The following is a 19460-nucleotide window of genomic DNA, read 5'->3' as shown; positions in this document are numbered from 1 at the left end:
AGATCTCTATGATAGGCTTCATTTTTAGTACTCCAGCTGTGTTTTGGTGAGAACTACTTAGGATCCAACCTTCTGCTTGGGTAAGCTTCATTTAAATCAATCTACCAGCTATGGATCTGGCTCCTAATTTCCAGTTGTGTTTAGCATAGTGGCTGAGGCTAGCTCCTCTAGGTCTCAGTCCCCAGTTTGCTTTCTTCAGGTGGTTTCCTCCTATTCAGATAGACCTAATGTGTAGGTGACCAAAGCGACTACCCTTGACTTCACTTTATTGCCCTGATCTTGCAGTCAAATCCATATAGGCAAACCCTTGTGCCCATGTGGAAATCTAATGAAGTTAGTTGAGCTCTGGGCTATAACAAGTGTTTGCCTGTACAAATCCATTTGCAGGATTAGGCCTTGTTTGTAATGAATGTGCAGCCTGCACATGTGTGGAACTACATGTCCCAAAATACCATGCTTTGCAGGATGCTTTACTGAATCCTGCAATACTCTGACACGACTGGAACACCAGAAAGGTAACTTGTGTTTGACTGGGGCTTATTTCTCATTTCTCTAACCCAGGTGCCATATGTACCATCAAGTGCCAAGCAAGTTGAGAATGTGATGTCGCTGCTGAAAGGACGCTCTGGGAAGATGGTGGATTTAGGGTCAGGAGATGGCAGAATTGTAAGAGAGGAAAAAGTCCTCTTGTCTGATATTCACAGCTGCTGGTTTGCATTTTGAAGAGTTAATAGTGTTAAAGGTATCTCCCACTGCAAGAGCATCCACATCCTGCTCCCTGTTACGTCAGTGTATATCTAGAGAAACTTAGTTGGGATTGCAGTAGGCTTACACCAGTGTAACTCCTTAGACTGGAAGCTCTTTCAAGGCAATTGCTCTTACCCATTGTCTGCAAAGACTTCCTGGGACTGGAGTAACTGTGAGTTGCTCCCTAAGGAGCATGCCTATGTCCCTTTCCTAGACTTGGACTCCTTAACGAATCTGGGACTGGAGCAGTTGAGAGCCCCCACACTGCTGTTACTCCTCACATCTTAGAATGACTCCTGCTGGGAAAGGAAGGGATTGGAGCAACTATAGTACCCCACAGCCAGTGGAAGGGAATCGCTTTAGCTTATCAGAAAAAAGTTCTGATAAGACTGGTACTTACAACCATGCTCATGCCTGTCTTGTCCCCTCCTCCTTTCCTCATTCTGAGTCTGAGCCTGCAAGGTGCTGACTGCCTCTTGGGAGGTCCTGAGCACACTGAACTGAGTGGAGTTGAAAATTCAGCCCTTCACAGGATCACGCCCTCAGTCTCTCTAGTCCACTGCCTCACTGATTTATCTCTAAGGACGTACCATGTTACATGTTGAGCTTTGCCAACTATCTTCTACACTGGCATCTGGTCATTAATCACCTACTCCTTACCTTCCTACCCCATTCCCTAAAAGAGCTGATTAGAGAATGCAGTGCAAGTAAATATGCTCCTTATGGACAGTACTCTTATCCCATTCCCCACAGTGACTGCTCCTGGGAATGGAGTAGCTGGAAGCTCTCTGATCTACAGCCACTGCTCCAGAGATTATTTCAGGAACAAACATGGAGGTTTATTTTGGTTTCAATTCCTCTCTCCAGGTATTAGAAGCATATAAACGAGGCTTCAGACCAGCTGTTGGCTACGAACTCAACCCCTGGCTGTTGAGACTCTCCAACTATCGTGCCTGGAGGGCTGGGTGTTACGGGAAGGTTTTCTACCATCGGCAAGATCTATGGAAGGTAACTTCTTGTGATGGAGTCAGGACTCTGGATTTCTGAGCCTGCCTGACTACATTGTCTCTAAGATCAAAGGACCTACCACCTCTGCTAAACACAGACATCAGGGCTTTAGCCAAGCTGGACAAAAGGTTCAGCATTCTCCTCCAAACCTACTTATTAGAGGCACTGGGTTTTTTTCCTCTTTTCCCCCACTGGAACTGTTCCTTATGAATCAGATATACTTTGTGTGCTAGAAATTTTCCTCAGTTCCTACATCAGCAGCACTGTGGCAAAAGGGAGAAGAAAGCCACATTGGCCCTCTCTGTCCAATAATATTGAATTACTGTTAAGTCACCTTTGTAGGTTCCTCAGGTGTGTTTAGCTGGGATCATCCATCTGTTTTCCTTCTTCTGGCCTTTAACACACACAGCTGAAAATGATGTTGAAAACACTGAGGTCTGGAGAGCTGGGAAACTCTACAAGAGGGATAATGAAAGAGCCCCCTAGCTTGCATAAATGTCCTTTCTCAGTGCAGCTGTAGGGCAAGCTTGAAGATGCTCCTCTCATATTGACCGTCTATAGCTGGGGCTCTAGAAGTGCATCGAGCCTCCTAAAGATCTATTAGCAAAAGCTGAACCTCTCCACACATCTAAAACTAGGCTGGAGAAAACACTGGCGGGGATGGATTAGATCAGTGATTCTCAACCTACAGGCCGCTTGCAGCTCAATCAGCACACAGTTACAGCCCATGTGACATCCTCAGGGCCATACAGATAGTGTATATATATTGTGTGAATGCAGCTCGCATAACACACACAGCCACATTGCGGCCCACAATGGTAAATAGGTTGAGAACCACTGGACTCTATGAACTAATAAGTCAGTCCCATCTCTACATTTTGGGACCCTAAGATTTTATTTAATCTGTTATCAGAGACACACCTGCATCTAGTCCAGTAACAGGGTTTTTGCAGCACCTCCTGATAACAGCACAACTCCGCCCTCCCAAAAATCTCACTTGCTCAATATTATTGACCTCTTTGGGGTTTAGAATAACTTCCTGTATGTCAACAAGTGAAGTTTGACCCTTGTGCACAGATCTAAGATGCCACTAAGATCCTCTTTCCCCAACACACATTGTACAATCCCCTCAGCCTGTTATTTCTCTCCCCTTGACTGACTTTATCCTCTTAAAGGTAAACGTGTCTGACTGCAACAACGTCTCTGTGTTCCTAGCTCCCAGTGTGGTAAGTCCAAGCATGCTCTAGGGACAGGTACAGGAGGTTAAGGGTGAAGGGCTGGTTGACAATTTCATACTTCGTTGGGCAAATCAATGAGAAGGGAGGATACTCAGACTAATGGGATCATCCTGAATGTTGGCAAAAACCCTTAAGAAAATGGCACTAGAACTATATATGTTTCACATAACCAATCAAATCCTAGTGCAACTGCCTTAACAAGGCTGCTGTGAACACCTCCTAATGGCCCCATCATAGTCAGTGGGAGTTTTCGTTGAGCGGGGATAGTCCAAATGTTGGATCTGCTGAGAAACTGCCCACGTGTGCTGAGTATACACCTCTTACTGTATCCCCAGCCAGCTCTGTGAGATGCTGAGCACCGGCACGCCCAGTGACTACAGAGGTAGGTGAATGCAGTCAGCATTGTGTAGCTGTAGGGATGGATACATCAAAGTTTGCATTTTGTGATTCAAAATTCCTAAACATGCTGGGGTGCTGAACACCTGCGCCTCCTGCTTGTTTCAATGGGTGCAGCAAGTGCTCAGTGCATCTGCAGATCTGGCCTCAGTTCAGAGATTAAAAAAAGGGTTATCATAAACCCTGCTTATTCTGATAGACTGGCAATACTTAGAAGTCTTGCAACAGGGGCCTACTGAACTCCATCCCAGGTAGTGTTGAGATAAGTTTCTATGAAGCTATTATTTATTGCCCTGTGGATATTACCACTAAAGAATAGATCTTGCTGGCATTTACTTCTCATCTCCAGGGAGCTAGCCCCCTTCTGGGCTATTACTGTTTACTGTTGAGATAAAATTAATTTTTGGACATAAAAGCAAAGCTCAATGAATGTGTCCTGGGGCTTCATCTATAAATGCGTTTCCACCATGCCCACCATAGTGGGGTCCGGATCCTGACTGGGGCCACTGGATGCCACTTCAATATCAATATTAATAATCAAAATGACAACTCTGCTAACCAATGGCAAACCTGCAAAAAGTCTCTAGAACGCATCACACACACACACACCAACTTTTTCCCCTCCTTGTGATATCTGTGACTGTTAAAAACAGCTTCCCCTTCCTCCTCCCCATTAGCTACCTCTCCTAGAGACAAAGCTGCTTGCGGAACTGCCAGACGAGGCCCGTGTGGTGGCTGGACGCTTCCCCTTTCCCACCTGGATGCCAACCACCAATGTTGGAGAGGGTATAAACAGAAGCTGGGCCTATGATATCAAGACTGTACGGCAAACAAAGAACAAATTTGAGGGAAGCCCAGAATGAGTTGAGAGCTCAGCTGCAGCTGGGGTTTACAGCCTGGACAATAGCATTGGAGCCTCTGCAAATGTGTGTGCTTTTTTAGCCCCTCAGAACTGCTCTGGAGGGCAAATGCTGCCATAGTGTGGCTGTTCAGCTGAACAGCTCAGCAAGCATGGGGGTTGGGGGGGTGTTGCAATGAGAAGGGAGGGGTGATGATTTGCCAGACTTTACCCCATGTGCTCTGGCTTCCCTAGAACCAGAATCCTGGGCAGCCTTTGAGCTGTGGAATTGGGCTGGAAATCCCCAAAGAATTGTCACAAGACTGAAGAGCTGAATCTTTGATTCTCGTTTGAAATAACTCATTTCTCTTCTTAATTTATTTGCAATTCATTTTCTAACAATAAAAGGGCTACGGGACTCTGTTCATTCTTCTGGCAGGACTGGGGTGCTGCTTGCCCCTCACTGTAGACAGAGCCATTCTGGACTGTGTTCAGAATTCCCTGGGGGGAAGGCTCAATAATGCAGCTTCTCCAGGTCTCTCCTTTTCTCCCTGCTAATCAATTCCCTGTAGGTCCTCCTCACATAATCCCCACGCAGCAGGCCCTTCTCCATGGAACAACTCACCATGAGTGCAGAGCAGTAAAGTCTCTTCAGTGCCCTGTGCATAAGAGCAACTGAGCTCAAATCCTAACCTGAACCCTACTTTAACTCCTCTCTAGCTCAGACAGGGGAGTTAGCACCGGTGAAGCACAGCACTTTGCAGCTGTTACAATGCTAAAGGCAACGGTCTAGCAGAAGGTGAAGGGAACCTGTTAATTCAGGTGCATAGTAAACTGAGTCCACCAGCTCTGCAGTAGACTAAGTTTGGGTGATGGTTCAACCCACTCTGGTGCTGCACTACCCTGAGGTATCAGCAATGGTGCTCTGCGGCTACTGAGCACTTCTGCAATAAAAGGGAAATCTTTATGGCCTGCTGGACGGAGGGAAACTTGACAAAACAAGATAAAGTGGGAACAAAGCACTGAGTTTTGATCTTGATTTTTAGTAAATTTATTTACCTCTGTACAGTCAAATGTATACTGCTGATTTTCTTCTCAGCAAGTCCTAGTCCTCTAGTAAGAGGGCCCTAATGTGAAGAGCACTTGCTGGAGTGGATTATCTCTTGGTGTGCCAGAGCACTGAATACTACAGCCTGGCAGCAACTCAGTTTTATGTCCTTGTCTTTCCTATGATTGTCAGGGCCATGGCAAAAGCTACAGTTCTGGGCTGATGGTCCTTTTGGATCTCTGCATTAAGTGAGCATCAGAAGCCCCAGCACTGAATGCTCTGGGTGCCTCGCTCCCTACAAGTTTCCTTAACCTCAGGATCTCCTGCTTGTACCTGCAAGAAACACAGGTTACAAAGAAAAGCAATATCAACCTTGCATCAGCTGTGGTCATAAGAACTCTGCTGAGGACTGAGATTGTAAAGCCAATGTGAGGCTGAAGCCAAGTTCCCAAACGCTATCCAGACGGGAAAACTACAGCTAAGGGCAGTGCTACATTTGTCCCAACACTTCATGTGAACTGATACCTAGGAACTCAGCCAAGGGATTCCATCAGCAACAAGCCTGGGAGTTACACCAGGCATGATTTTGGTCCTCTGTTTTTAAGAGCAATTAGTTGCAGTTGTACAAGCTAAGTGTAATAGCACCTCCTGGTGGTGGAAGCACTAGCAGCTTCTCTCCCTTGCTGTGGCTGTGATGAACCAGTTGGAGACAGCGGACATGTTAAATGAGTTACAGAGTGGAAAGGCTTTGAATTCTAGACAGTCTTCCCCACTCATCCCCTCCTTAGCCTCCTACACAGCTTTCATCATCTGCAGAGTGGGCTGCAGCCCAGAGGAAGGAAATATTATGTCCCTAGAAAGAACAGATGCAAACTCCCTTGATCATGCTGAGCTACTGATAATGCCAGCTGCTTACACAGCTGGATTCACTTTCAAACATTAGCTGGGCTGCACTGTGGGAAGGCAGCAGTTAGGTCAGGTGTCTACACTGGAGCAGTTATCACAGTATTCATCAGCCCTGGAAGTAAGCCTTTTGCATGGGGCACAGGACAGATGAAGGGATCCCTATCTCACCTTGCAAGATGCTTATCTACATATTCCTGCAGCTCCAGCACCTGCTCTTCTGCCACAATTGCCTGAGTCAGCAGCTGGCTTCTCTCCCTCTCCAGATCCTCCTGGGGGCAGAAATAGCAAGGAGAGAACAAGAAGTGATAAGGGAGTGCTTTGTGGGAAGCACTGGACTGGTGCTGACTCTTCCCTCTGAAGTGGTCATCAAATCAGAGGCTACTGAATTTCTCATGCACGCATCCTCCAGCCCTGAGATTTCTGGGCATTAAGCTAAATAAGCTGCCCGGTTAACTGAAAATCAGAACAACATTCAGACACATGAGCCTCCCAAAAAGCCAAACCACAGGTGTTCAGTGCCCTGAAAACAATGACATCCTACCCGTGCAGCCAGCTTGGAGACACTGTCAGGTGCATTGAGATGGGCTGAGAGGGGAGGTGCTGTTTAATATCAAAGCCTCCTGTTACACGATCAGCAGGAAAGAGTGTTAAATCCAGGCCTAAAACACCCCCAGTTATCCCCAGACAACCACCTCACAACCTACTCTCTCCACTAGGGCGGTGTGGGGATTGGTAGTGTGGCTTCCAGATGTACAGCATTGGAATGTATATGACCTCCATCCCCTTCCCTTGCAAGAGTTTTTAAAGAGATCTTCCCTTTATAATAATAATCTCTGGCTCTTATTTAGTGCTTTTCTTCAGTAGATCTCAAAGTATTTTACAAAGGAGTATTATCCCCATTTTACAGCTGGGAAAACTGAAGCACAGAGTTGTGCTATGACTTCCCCGAGGTCACCCAGCAGGCCAGTGGCCAAGCCGGCATTATATCTCCTCAGGTTTTATTACAGTGCTCTATCTGCTAGGCCACACTGCTTCCCTCCTTTAGTCCTTGTCTAAATGAAATTTAAAAAAAAACAACCAACCATGTGACCACAAAGTGTTATATGATTTCTCCTAACTTGTATGGACAGAAGAAATGATAGGAAAGCATGTTTTGCTTCGGTGTCTATAGCTAATCCAGACTAGGAAATTGAAGCCCTGCTGCAAATGCTTCCAGCAGTTGTCCCCCCGCAACCCAGCACTGAAAGTGATTGAAGTGCTAGAGTACTGCAGGCAACAGTGTTTCAGAAACTGTGCTTGGGGTCTCTGCGACAGCCTTTCCTCTTGAATGTTTCCCTTCTTTGTATTCACCAGTGGTAGTAATAAAGGGAGCGCTAGTGTTTTTAACTACCATGGCAACCAACCCTGCTCAGGGCAACATGGTGGTAAAACTGCCACTGGCCACAAGCAGCTTGTCTGCTCTGGAGCTGCCAGTGGTGTTATCTCCCAGTGGAGCTGCACTGCTGCTGGTGCACAGATGGGAAATGTTTTGGAAGAGCTCCAGCAGGTAGCAGCATGTTAGATCAAGAAAAGCATCTGTCCTGGGAATGAAGATGTAATGGTAACGGTGGCAGTGACCATTACAATTGCAGAAGTGCTTGGTCTATGCTTAGCCCTCTTTTCAGTCTGCCTCAGAACAGAAAGTATTTTACCTGCGTGGTATGTGTGAACTCCTGGAGCTGCTTTCTGATCTCTGCCCAGCCCACCTCATCCAGCTTGCTAGGATAGAGCAGCAGATGTTAGTTACAATCATGTATACAAAGCCAGACCATCCCTAAACCATGGGGCTTGGCATGGCCGCCAGACTGCTACTGCCTTTTCAGCACCCCAGAAAGCATAAATTTCAGATCATCTTCCAGCCTGATTCCCTGCATGGCTACAGAGCACACCTCTATTCCTTCGCCTGCCTGGGCAATGAGAGTCACAGGTCCTATAACCTGGATCTCTGCTGAGGTGGCTGGATTTGCCCTTAGTTTACATCATCAAAACAGACATGAGAAGGGACTCAGTGCAGAAATAATCATTAACCTGACTCACTAGGGTTGAACTTTAAGGGAAAAGAGGTGAGAGGCAGAACAAATGCCAAACACTAGCACTTAATTCTTTTTGTGCTTCTGCACAAATCCACACATTCTAAAGTGGAGTGTAAAAACGGTGACAGATGAGCTAATTATGAAGAAATAGGCAGCCAAGCCATGGGAAAGTTCTTCCTATTCTGTCCTGGACTGAATAAGTAAAATATAGGTCACATCTGATGGCCAGGGGATTTTGATTATATAGAAAGAATGGTATGAAATGAGAAATGCATTGTGTTCAAACTCTAGCCCATATAGAAGTTAGAGGCTTAATTGGGATTGAAAGAGCTCCCTCTGGTGACTGTGTTAACAACTGAAAAAAAGTGAGCTGTAGCTCAGGAAAGCTTATGCTCAAATAAATTGGTTAATCTCTAAGGTGTCACAAGTACTCCTTTTCTTTTTGCGAATACAGACTAACACAGCTGCTACTCTGAAACCTTTCTGGAAGAAGGGGATTTTAATTTTATATAAGTAAAATAGTTAAGAGATCAAAAATAACAGCAAAATACATATGTTTAAATAGTAATGGAAATACAGCAATAGCTCTCAGTGAATCAACTCTGTTAAAAACATGCATTTGCAGTGTTCTAGCTGTATTGCTCTCAGGATATGAGACACAAGGGGGGTGAGGTAATGTCTTTTATTGGATTAACTTCTCAACAGAAGTTGGTCCAATAAAAAAAAAATTCCTCACCCACCTTGTCTCTAACAATATGCATTGTCAGTCTAGTAAAAGGAGGGAGATCATGGCAAGGATATAAACAGAAAATAAATGTCATTACAAGTATGGATAGAACACAAGCCTCTAAAAGAAACTTAACAGGAAGATGCATCACTAAGGTCCAGATTCTGCTACTTTTGTCCCTTACTCCTCAAGTAGTCCCATTGAAATAAATGGATGCACTCAAGGATTAAAGTACTGCTCAGCACGGGAAATGATGGCAGAATCAGGCATAGAGCTAGCGCTCATTTCTAGAGACACTTGGTAACCATGTAGCTTAGGGTCTCACTGATTCAGAAGAGTTACATATTTGAATCTCTTTAAAACTGAATTTCTGTTTGAAATATGTCACACTAGAGACTCCATGGGTAAGGCTTTAATACAGTTTATATTATAAACTGAATTCTCTTTCTCATTCACACACCCCAATTTCAAGGGGGGGAGGATGATTTCCACCTACCATTTCTCACATGAAGTCATTCACAGAAAAGTGTTCAGGAAAGTGTCAGATTAATTGGACAAGTATTCTGGTTGATAGAGGTTCATATCCTACCCTCATCACCAGGGGATCTAAGCACTTTCCAGTAGCACATTAAGAAATTTTACTATGGTCTGTTACGTGTCTGTTCTCTCATCCTCTTCCCAAGGAGAGAATTGGGTGTGCAGTGTAATGTTCTGCTGTGGTAGGGTATTTACAAGAATGAGGTGTTGAAGAAGGGGGAATTTTTTTCTGAAAATTATTCTCTCTGTCCACTCATAACTCCAAAGCAGCTTCATCTAAGAACTTCTAGCTTCTGTTATACTCTAATCTAGTGACAATAGTGCATGGGACACCTTGACCAAGCTGGAGCATAAAAGCTGTTACTCATTAGAGACAGAGCCTGATACTCCACTGCCCTGCCCTGCCGCCATTGTGTAGACCTGTTGAAAGGAAGTGCCAAGTGCATGTGAAATGGTAACAAATCAGATGACTAGTGTTTTATGCCCACTTTGTCCTAGTGTCAATCACTGCATGAGGAATTAGGCAACAGAGAAACAGGGCCTGAATTTGTTGGTCTTATATGTAATAGCTTTTGGGAGGGGTCTAGTACAAGCTCCACTGTGTAATCTAAGCTTTCATTGAAAAAGAAATATGTTTCTAGCCCTCTCTGTTGGGAAGACAGAGTCCTCTGTGCTTACAAGTTTAGCAGGGTGAAGTTACCAAAAAATAATAGGCTATTCATGGTGGAAAAACTGTAGTCCCTCCAAGTTACTCTCCCTCTCCCCTCATCTGCCAATCATCAGAATTTCTACTGATTCTTCAAGTTCAGCATAGCGAGTATCTTTAAACACATGCCCATAGTGTGGTAGTACTGAGGACAGCAGCAATGGCAGGCCCTTCTCACCCTGTATACTTCCCTGCTCTTGATTGCAGAATCTCCTCTTAGTTCCTGAGTCACTATTACTTCCTATCACTAGAGCCCTGCAAATCTGCAGCTATCCACTTTGTATCCACGGACCATGTTTGTGGATCAGATGCGGATAAAACTTTGTATACGCACAGGGCTCTACCTATCACTGCTGCCTGGAAAGATGGATCCCTTAGAGAGAAGTGTGGACAGTGTCCTCTTTAGGCCCTAAGGACACGAGACCATGTGTGTCTCCTGCAGCTGCAGTGCCCCCTGCAGGAGGCATATTTCTAACCTTAACAGTTTTATACTAACACAGGGGTCAGCAACCTATGGCACACGTGCCAAACATGGCACACGGGCCAATTTTTAATGGCACGCTGCTGTCTGCCAGACCCGGGCAGACAGCAGCGTGCCACTAAAAATCCTGCCTGGCCTGGCCCACTCTTTTCCATGGACGATCAGCTGACAGCCCTTGCTATGGAGGGGGAGAGGAAAAAGTGGGTGAGAGGTAAAAGCAGAGCCGCAGCGCACTCTCTGCTCCAGGGATCTTGGGGAAGGGGGTGGAATCAGGGCATATCCCCTCCAGCCCCCTGCCATGAGCCGCTCAGGGCAGGGGGCTGGGAGCACCCCTAAAACCCCAGCTCACACCCCTAGCACTCTGCCCTGACCCCTGTACCCCCCCACACACCCCAGCCCTCTGCCCTGACCCCTGAACCCTCCTCACACACACCCAGCCCTCTGCCCTCACCCCTGCACACCCCACACACCCCAGCCCCGTGTCCTGACCCCTGCACCCTCCCCCCCACAACCCCAGCCCTGACTCCGGCACCCTCCCCACATACCCAGCCCCCCCAGCCCTGACTCTTGCACCCTCCTCGCACACCCCCATCCCCATGCCCTGACTCTTGCACTCCCCACATCCCCACTCCCACTCTGAGCACCAAACGGGAGCTCCTGCACACACACACACACACCCACATTCCCACCTGCACCCCTCGCACCAAATGGGAGCTGCCCAGGTAAGCACTCCACACCCAAACCTCCTGCCCCAACCCTGAGCCCCCTCTCTCATTCTAGCTCCTGACTAGACCCTGCACCCCAACCCCCAGCCTGCTCCTTCACCCCCAGCCCTGTTCTCAGCACACTCCCACCCTCATCTCAGTGCAGAGAGAGGAAGAGAATGGCTAGAACCAGGAAGAAGGTAGGTACCTACTCTATGTGGACAGGGCCAGGACCGGCAGCAGGCTGAGCGGGGCCGGCAGCCGGGACCCTGGCTGGCAGGAGCCGGCGGACAGAACCCCAGACCGACAGCAGGCTGAGTGGCAGTGGGCCGAGCCGCTCAGCCCACTGCCAGTCTGGGGTCCTGGCCACCGGCCCCGCTCAGCCCACTGCCAGTCTGGGGTTCTGGCTGCCTGCTCCTTGCCAGCCAGGGTCCCGGCCGCAGGCCCCACTAAGCCCGCTGCCGGCCTAGGTGAATGGAACCCCAGGCCGGCAACGGGCTGAGCGGGCCGGCAGCGTAAGATCAGCATTTTAATTTAATTTTAAATGAAGCTTCTTAAACATTTTGAAAACCTTGTTTACTTTACATACGACAATAGTTTAGTTATATAATATATAGACTTATAGGGAGAGACATTCTAAAAAACGTTAAAATGTATTATTGGCACGCGAAACCTTAAATTAAAGTGAATAAATGAAGACTCGGCCCACCACTTCTAAAATGTTGCCGACCCCTGTACTAGCATCTGTTCTCTCTCTGTGAGCTCGGTAATTAGAGTCTCAGTAGAATAACTGAGTAGTGAGGAAAGAAAGATAACTCATCAAAAACTACTGAATAAGTGACAAGCAGCCAAATCTAGGAGGTACCAGACACAGTTGTGGCACACCTGCACCAACCCCTGCTCCACCCAAAACTTGCAAGCGTGTTCATGTACTGTGAGAAAGCAGAAACAAGACTTCCCTGATTCTTTAAGGACACAGGTAGTCCCATTTAAATCAATGGCACTACAAGTATGATTAAAATTAGGGCCTCAATGGCTACCTCATTTCCAGACTAAGCATGGTGTACCTGACAAAACTGACTTTTCCACTTACTACGTTTTTGTACATATTAAATTATTTCAGCCAGCACGGCCTCTCCTGTCCTTATTTATTTCCTTTCCCCAAACAGCTGAAGCAGCTCTGGATCCGTAGTGTTATGCAGAGGGATGAAGGAGGCAGCCACCTTTGACACGGAGATTACAATACCAATTACATAAATGGAAGCTACTTACTGGTGAAGAGATGGTCCTAGTGCAGAGCTTTCACGCAGTCTTTTCTATAGGCAAAGGAAGAACAAAATCTTTGTGAGCATTAACCCAATGGAATCCCTGTTCCTTTGCAGGGCCAGCATTGGACACATCTCTGTTGTTGTAAATGGCCACCACTGACACTAACAAGGAAGTGCTGTGCAAGATGATCTCAAGGCTTGTGGCTCTTCCTCTCTACTGGGAAGTAAAGCTAGCTCATTTGAATTTAGGAACATAACTGCTCTTGGACAAAATTAAGGAGAGGAAATGGATAAAACTGGAATCTTTCCAGGTACTGTCTGCCATTCAATTCCTTGTATATTTTATTTTGCTGAGACAGTAAAGCCTCTAAGGACAGTGAAATCTTTGCTCTGCCCTCTTTTGCCTCCCTGGCTTTTCTCCAAAAAGTGAGGCTGCAACTATAGTATCCTTAAGGTAGTTATGGACTAGCAGCTCTCACTGCTACCACGACAGAACTACTGTGAGAGCAGCAGTACCTGCTACCAGAGTCGACCCCTTCTTCCCAGCCTATTCACTCGTTAGCTTCCTCCACAATCCCCAGACTGAAGAATAAACAACCCTCCCCCACAGATCTCTGTCATCCCTACAACTTCTCTGCAGTGTGCAAACCTACACACTGTAGAGGTCCAGCAGGTACAACTATACTAGACATGACAACTGTGATCAGGTGTCCCACCTCCTCACAGTTGTCACAAGGAGAGGCACAAAGGGATGGAGAGCATGGGCCATTGCTGGTGCTGCCCCCCAGAAGGGCAGCCTGGGCTACAACAAACACTAGAGCAGTGGTTCTCAACCTGCAGCCCAATCAGCACACAGCTGCGGCCCATGTGACATCCTCAGGGCCATACAGGTAGTATTGGATGTGGCCCACAATGGTAAATAGATTGAGAACCACTGCACTAGAGGATCAAGAGGGGAAAATGAGAGATCAAACTGAACCTCTCTTTCCACCTGACAAGTCCACTCCCTGCACAACAGCAATGCAGTGAAGCATGTGGTTACCTTCTCCTGCAGTTCATGCAGCTGTGTCTCTAGTTTTGCTTTGTCCTCTCGCAGCTGGTTTAGCTCCTGGGTTGTGCTTGTCAGTAGCTCAGAATCTGTGATGGTGAAATGGAACTCAGGAGGGCCTGGGTCTATCTTGCTGCCACCCTGAGACTGGATCTGCTCACGCTGCATCCTTAAAAGAAGCCAGCAGGGTAGTCAAACAACAAGTAATAACAATGAGGGAGGCAGCATCAGCTCGGTAAATTACTGTCCACTTGTTTCTGCATATCTGATACCAATGAGAGGCCAAGCCGCACACTGAGATGAGTAGAACCAGCCAGAAGCATTCATACTATTCTTTGGCATGTTTCTGCTAACAGAGAGAATAGAGGAATTCAGAGTTCCATCAAAGCCAGTGCTTCTCAACCATTACCTACAGTCCTATCTGCTGGGAAAGACAATGGTACATGGTTGTGTTTCAGGGAAGGGCTCTATGAAATGAGAAGGACACAGCATCAAGTATGGAGCAAGTGTTGCATGGAAGGATTATGTAGCATGAGGTAACCCTGGTTAGAAAAATTAAAGTAAGTGCTGTGCATTTATACTGCACCTCTTGCCTATAGAGCTTTACAAAGTTTAGCAAGTGTCTTAATTCACATTTTACATAGTGGGAAACTAAGGCACAAAGAATGCCTGAATTTCGAGAAGAGTCCCAATTTTGGGTACATAAGTTGAGATGCTTTGCTCCTGATTTTCAAGGGTGTTTAGCAAGTCAAAAACAGAACCCAAGTTTCCAGATCACAAATTCTCCGCTCCAACCACTAGCCTCTGGTTGCCTCTCCACCATTAATGGAGGATAGTGTAGTGTTGCTCTGAAGGACTATAGAGCACAAGTTGTTCTAAGCAGTCCTTCTTATTTGGGTGCTTTAGCGGGATGATGATCTTTCATGGCTACAGAAAGGACTCAAAAGCCCCCTGACCTACCTATAAGCAATCAGCAGGTTTTCATGTGTTTTGATAAGGTTCTGCATACGCTTCTTGTAACCGCGCACAGCTCCAGCCAGCTGCTCCTCCCGAGATTTATGGGCAGCCCGGATGTCCTTCAGCATGCCATCCACAAAGCACTTCATGTAAGCATGGTCAGCTGGTACTTTGTTGGGCCCCTTAGAAGCATTTGATTTGCTGTCCATATATTCCTTTAAACACAGAGAAGGAAATCAGCTCAAGCAGACTGCTGGACACAGAATGGCTGTTTCCTAAGACACTCAACCAATGTATTAGGGTGGCTACTCCCTGTCCTGCACAGGAGAACTCATCATCATCAGAATGCTTAACATTTACAGTACTTTCCAATTAGTAAGTCCAGTACAAACTAACTAGCCTCCAGCAAGTGGGGAAAATGAGGCACAGAGACGTTAATGCCTTGGACACACAGTGAGTCAATGGCAGAGGTGAGAATGCTGGCTTCTATTCCTCTGCTCACTCCATTAGGCCACACTATCTCTGACTCCTTGTTTGTTCAGAAGATTACAGAGCTCTATTAGAAACTGAGCTGTTCTTCTTAGCAAAGGTTCCTTTCAGTTGTTCTCTTGATCCATCACCACACTGCAATCTCTTGCAGCTGTTGGCAAAGACTTTACTGTTACCTAGGATGGAGAGACTAGCAGATTTCTTCCAAGATATGGCCAGTTTTCCTCAATGAACTGTCCTGCAGAATGTACTCAGGGATCAGTGTAGGTCCTATGCCATGAAGTCTAACACTTCTGCAGTGCTCTGAGTCCTCATTGATCCCCTGGAAAACTCATTGCATGCCAGAGAAGTGTATTCCCATAATAACCTTAGGCCACTCATGTTACAAAATTCTGTGATACAGCAGGAAAGGTGAAGAGGCCATGGATCATGGAGGGTGTCAGTGTTTCCTCCTGGAGGAACAAAGGGAGGATTCTTTTACCACAGACGATGGAGTCAGCACACTGTGAAGCCAAAAGTGGCACAGTCTGGCCTGCTGAGAGAGACTTCCAGGGCACTGGATTTAAAAGCCAATTGAAAAGTAGCCATAATAAATAAAATGAACGTGCAATTAAAATAACTTGACCGAGAGAGAGACGTGGCAGAGACTCGGTGATAGTTCTGGGCTGTCACATGGGAAATCTGGGTCAGGCAATGATTTGGGTACTCCTGCCCCCAGACTCATGGGCTGCAATCAGAATACATGCAGCGTATTGTTAGACTTTCATAAAGAGGGAGAAAAGATCCCATTCTTCAACTCTCCCTAGCAGCCACCTGACAGAGTGGTATTACTCCACTAGCCTACAGCTCGAAGAAGGAAACAGTAGAGTTTTAAGAGCAGTGGGCAGTGGCCAAATTCAAATGTCTGCATGTAAAACTGGAAGGAATAACTAAACCCAAAGAATGGAAATGCAGATGCCCATACATGGCAGGGATCCTCACCACCAGGTCCTTGATGTACTGAGTAAGACGACAGCGATATTCCTCATTCAGCTCCTTCAGCTGAAGCTGCAGTTGGGAATTCTCAACCTCCACCTCCTTGAGCTGGCTCTGAGAGGTGAGCAGCACCTACAGCACAAGAAGCATACAGTCACCCCAGGGAACCAGGTTCTTCCCTGGGCCTCCTATTGGCCAGCTGAGCTTTAATCACTAGTACTCAATAGGAAAAGGAAGGTTAACTTAGAAACTTTATTCTCAAACAGTCCATTTTCCCAGGAAAAAGTCACTATTAAAAAGCAGGGCATAAGGGACCACATCAGACAGTTCATAAAGGGCAGAGAGGGAGGGAAGATTCTGCTGTCATCCAAGAACAACCCAGGAAATGTTTACTGCACCCATTCCCCAAATATGCTGCCCATCCCCCAAAGAATCTGGGCACCAATTGATTGGCACCTTCCCTCTGGTGATCTCAAAACACTTTACAAGCATTATGGAATGACGTTTCAGAACCTTGTGAGGGAGGAAATTCTTATTGCCTCTATTTTATAGCTAGGAAAACTGAGGCAGGGAGCTGTTCAATAACTAAAAATTGGACTAAGACTCAGCAACTCATTTATGTGGCCCCTTAGTATTGAGGAACTGAATCTTCCAGGTACTAAAGGGGTTAGTTTATCCAGAAGAATGACAGTTTCTGGCTTCCTAGAGACAGAAGCACAAAACTTAACACATCCATGGTGGATGAGCTGGCCCTGCTCCATAGTGCTATACAAATGTGCTGAACACAGGTGTTTCTCCTTGATATAGTCTGACCCTGCTATCAGAAACAGCAGCTGAGATTGATCAAGCCCTCCTGCAGAATGAGATGCTGACAAAACTTCATGGAGGGGAGACTTCCAGGTCAGAGCCTCACCCATCTTGCTATTGGCTCCAAGTTACTAGCGTATGGTGCTGTACAACCAAAGGAGGAGCTGACAATCTCGGTGAGTCACAGTGTCAGAGGATGGGTCCTAGGGATCTTACCGCTGACTGCTCCACCAGTTTGTGCTGAGTATTGCGAATCACTCTTTTGGCTTGCTGCAGCTCCTTCCCCATTGCCACCCTGCATACACAGAATGGGGGGACATGTCACCTTAATCATTGAGATGCTCTTCCATAAATGGCTGTTCCATTGTCCCAGAATACTGTCCACGCCATTTGGCATACTGTAGTGCTTAAGGCAAGGAACCAATAGTATTGATTAGAGCCAGAAAAAGCACAGGCAGGAGCTATGCACCTGTCCTACCCCACAACTCCATGCAACTTTGCCAATTTATGTCCTCAAGGCTGAGCAACGCAAAAAAGCCTGATATCCTGGTACAGGTATCTCTTAAGCAGATATTACAAACTGTGGCCCACTATATGCTGGGCTGAGACCATCAAACTCTGCTCACTTGAAACCAAAGGCAAATTTCATTCCAAGCCTACTAATGTGAAAGGGAGAGCAAAGCCCCTCTAGTCACAGCCTTTCCCCTAGCATGGGCTGAGCTTCTCAGTCTCTGCCTATTGATGGAAGGAAGAATGATCATATGCTTAAGACACAGGAACTCAGGAGACCTGGGCTCTGTTCATGCTCTGCCACAGATTCTCTGTGTGATCCTGGGCATGTCAGTTAGGCTCCAGTTTTCAAAGGGGCATCAAGGATTTAGGGACCCAAATTCCACTGACCTTCAATAGGAGACAGACACCTAAAATCCACAGGGCCCCTTGAAACTTGCAGCCTTTATCTCTGTGCTTTCGGTCTCTCGCTGTAAAATAGGGATGCTATTCAATTCATTCATGTTGGTGAGGCTGAGATATTCCAGTGCGAGGGGCTAGGCAAACAACTCTACTAGGGGGTGGGATGGCCTCAAACACTCACACTCTCTGTTCCAGCTTCTGTTGCTGAGAGTCATAGGTTTGCTTCATTTTTTCAATCTCAGCTTTTCTGTGATCCTGGTTTCCAAGCAACTAAAAGACAAGAATGAATGGGGAAGATGAAAGGCATCCTGCAAAGAGAATGACTGAACTGCAGAGAAAGCTCACTGAGAAAGAAAAAATTACCAGTTACCTAACGGATTGCCACTCGCTGGAATGATACGTGCTAAAGGGGGTGAAGTGAAATGCAGGGGAAAGGGCAGACGGAATAGGGAGCAGCTAATACACTAAAATACAGCTAATACAATAGGAAGGTTGTGTTAAATCTATCCTGGCTGTATAGTGTGGAAGTATAACTTTGTATAAGTATGGCGTTGTATAAGGGGACATGCTGGATACATTGTATATGAGAGGGCATGCCAAAACATGTTACAAAGTATCTGAGGGAGCACATGTAGGGACAGTTAGCTTTTGAATGGAGAAGCAATTAAGATAGAGCCAGCACGTCTAAGAAGCAGGCATCAGAATGGAAGGTGTGAAGGGCAATTAGTTAAGTTAACTGGAAGCTGTTAAAGGAGATTGTTAAGGGTGGCAGGTAATTGAAGATACCTGACTGGTCTCAGGGATCTCGAAGGGTGGTGACTAAAATCTTTTTTCTTCTTTTGTCTGTAACTTCTCTGTAACTTGTTCTCCAAAAACTGTATAAATTAAGAGACACAAGCCCCACTCGGGGGGCTCACTTCTAAATGTATTAGCAGAGCAGCTTTGCTAATAAAACAGAGTGGTCTGATAAATTGTGAGTCTGAGTCAAACTTTGACAATAGGTATCATCACACTAAGTGTGGACTCAGATGAGATGTGGATAGGAGAGTCAGATTACCATGAGAAACTAAATGGTTGGTACTGAAGCACTAGTCAATATCACACAAATGATGAGGCAACTGAGGCAAGAGGCTACTCCAGCCCAGCATTCTCGGTTTGCTTTATCACCACCACCTCCAGGGGGTTGTCTATATCCCTAGCAGAGCTCTCAAGATCCCTCTCATTCAGACCACCCGTTCAGCCAAGGAATGAAGGCTAATACTTTTTTCCCCAGTGGGATTCCTTGACTTTACAAAGCTTTTGATCCGGTGTCTCCCACAGTATTCTTGCCAGCAAGTTAAAGAAGTATGGGCTGGATGAATGGACTATAAGGTAGATAGAAAGCTGGCTAGACCACCGGGCTCAATGGGTAGTTGGCAGCTGGTATCAAGCAGAGTGCCCCAAGGGTCAGTCCTGGGGCCGATTTTGTTCAATATCTTTATTAATGATCTGGAGGATGGTGTGGATTGCATTCTCAGCAAGTTCGCAGATGACACTAAACTGGGAGGAGTGGTAGATACTCTGGAGGGTAGGAATAGGATACAGAGGGACCTAGAC

At 46.3% G+C, this 19460-nt stretch overlaps 2 protein-coding genes across 24 annotated transcripts in view; one reads left to right on the top strand and one right to left on the bottom strand.

The window, feature by feature from the left end:
* The window catches only part of CCDC78 (coiled-coil domain containing 78), a 127188-nt gene that overhangs the window by 65648 nt on the left and 42080 nt on the right, over positions 1-19460 (bottom strand). For 14 of the 17 annotated variants that reach the window (XM_073363046.2, XM_073363034.2, XM_073363033.2 and 11 more), the window contains 9 exons: positions 18046-18134; positions 17169-17247; positions 16152-16277; positions 14685-14896; positions 13719-13893; positions 12681-12724; positions 7873-7939; positions 6350-6450; positions 5255-5608 (listed from right to left, as the gene is read on the bottom strand). In XM_073363046.2, coding sequence (XP_073219147.1) covers positions 5482-5608; positions 6350-6450; positions 7873-7939; positions 12681-12724; positions 13719-13893; positions 14685-14896; positions 16152-16277; positions 17169-17247; positions 18046-18134 — 1020 coding nt within the window. In that variant the 3' untranslated portion in view covers positions 5255-5481. Of the gene's footprint in view, positions 1-5254; positions 5609-6334; positions 6451-7872; positions 7940-12680; positions 12725-13718; positions 13894-14684; positions 14897-16151; positions 16278-17168; positions 17248-18045; positions 18135-19460 lie in introns of those variants that run through there. The other 3 variants (XR_012161205.2, XM_073363050.2, XM_073363049.2) reach the window with 3 other exon arrangements.
* ANTKMT (adenine nucleotide translocase lysine methyltransferase) overlaps positions 1-19460 on the top strand; it is a 20423-nt gene extending 963 nt beyond the window's left edge. For 2 of the 7 annotated variants that reach the window (XM_073363055.2, XM_073363053.2), the window contains exons 3-6: positions 562-666; positions 1615-1755; positions 2931-2981; positions 4067-8670. In XM_073363055.2, the coding sequence (XP_073219156.1) occupies positions 562-666; positions 1615-1755; positions 2931-2981; positions 4067-4252 (483 nt within the window). In that variant the 3' untranslated portion in view covers positions 4253-8670. Of the gene's footprint in view, positions 1-561; positions 667-1614; positions 1756-2930; positions 8671-16952; positions 17129-18106 lie in introns of those variants that run through there. The other 5 variants (XR_012161206.2, XM_073363057.2, XR_012161207.1 and 2 more) reach the window with 5 other exon arrangements.

This window comes from Lepidochelys kempii, chromosome 10, assembly GCF_965140285.1.
Source record: "Lepidochelys kempii isolate rLepKem1 chromosome 10, rLepKem1.hap1, whole genome shotgun sequence".
NCBI lineage: Eukaryota > Metazoa > Chordata > Testudines > Cheloniidae > Lepidochelys > Lepidochelys kempii.
This window is presented reverse-complemented; position numbering and strand designations above follow the sequence as displayed.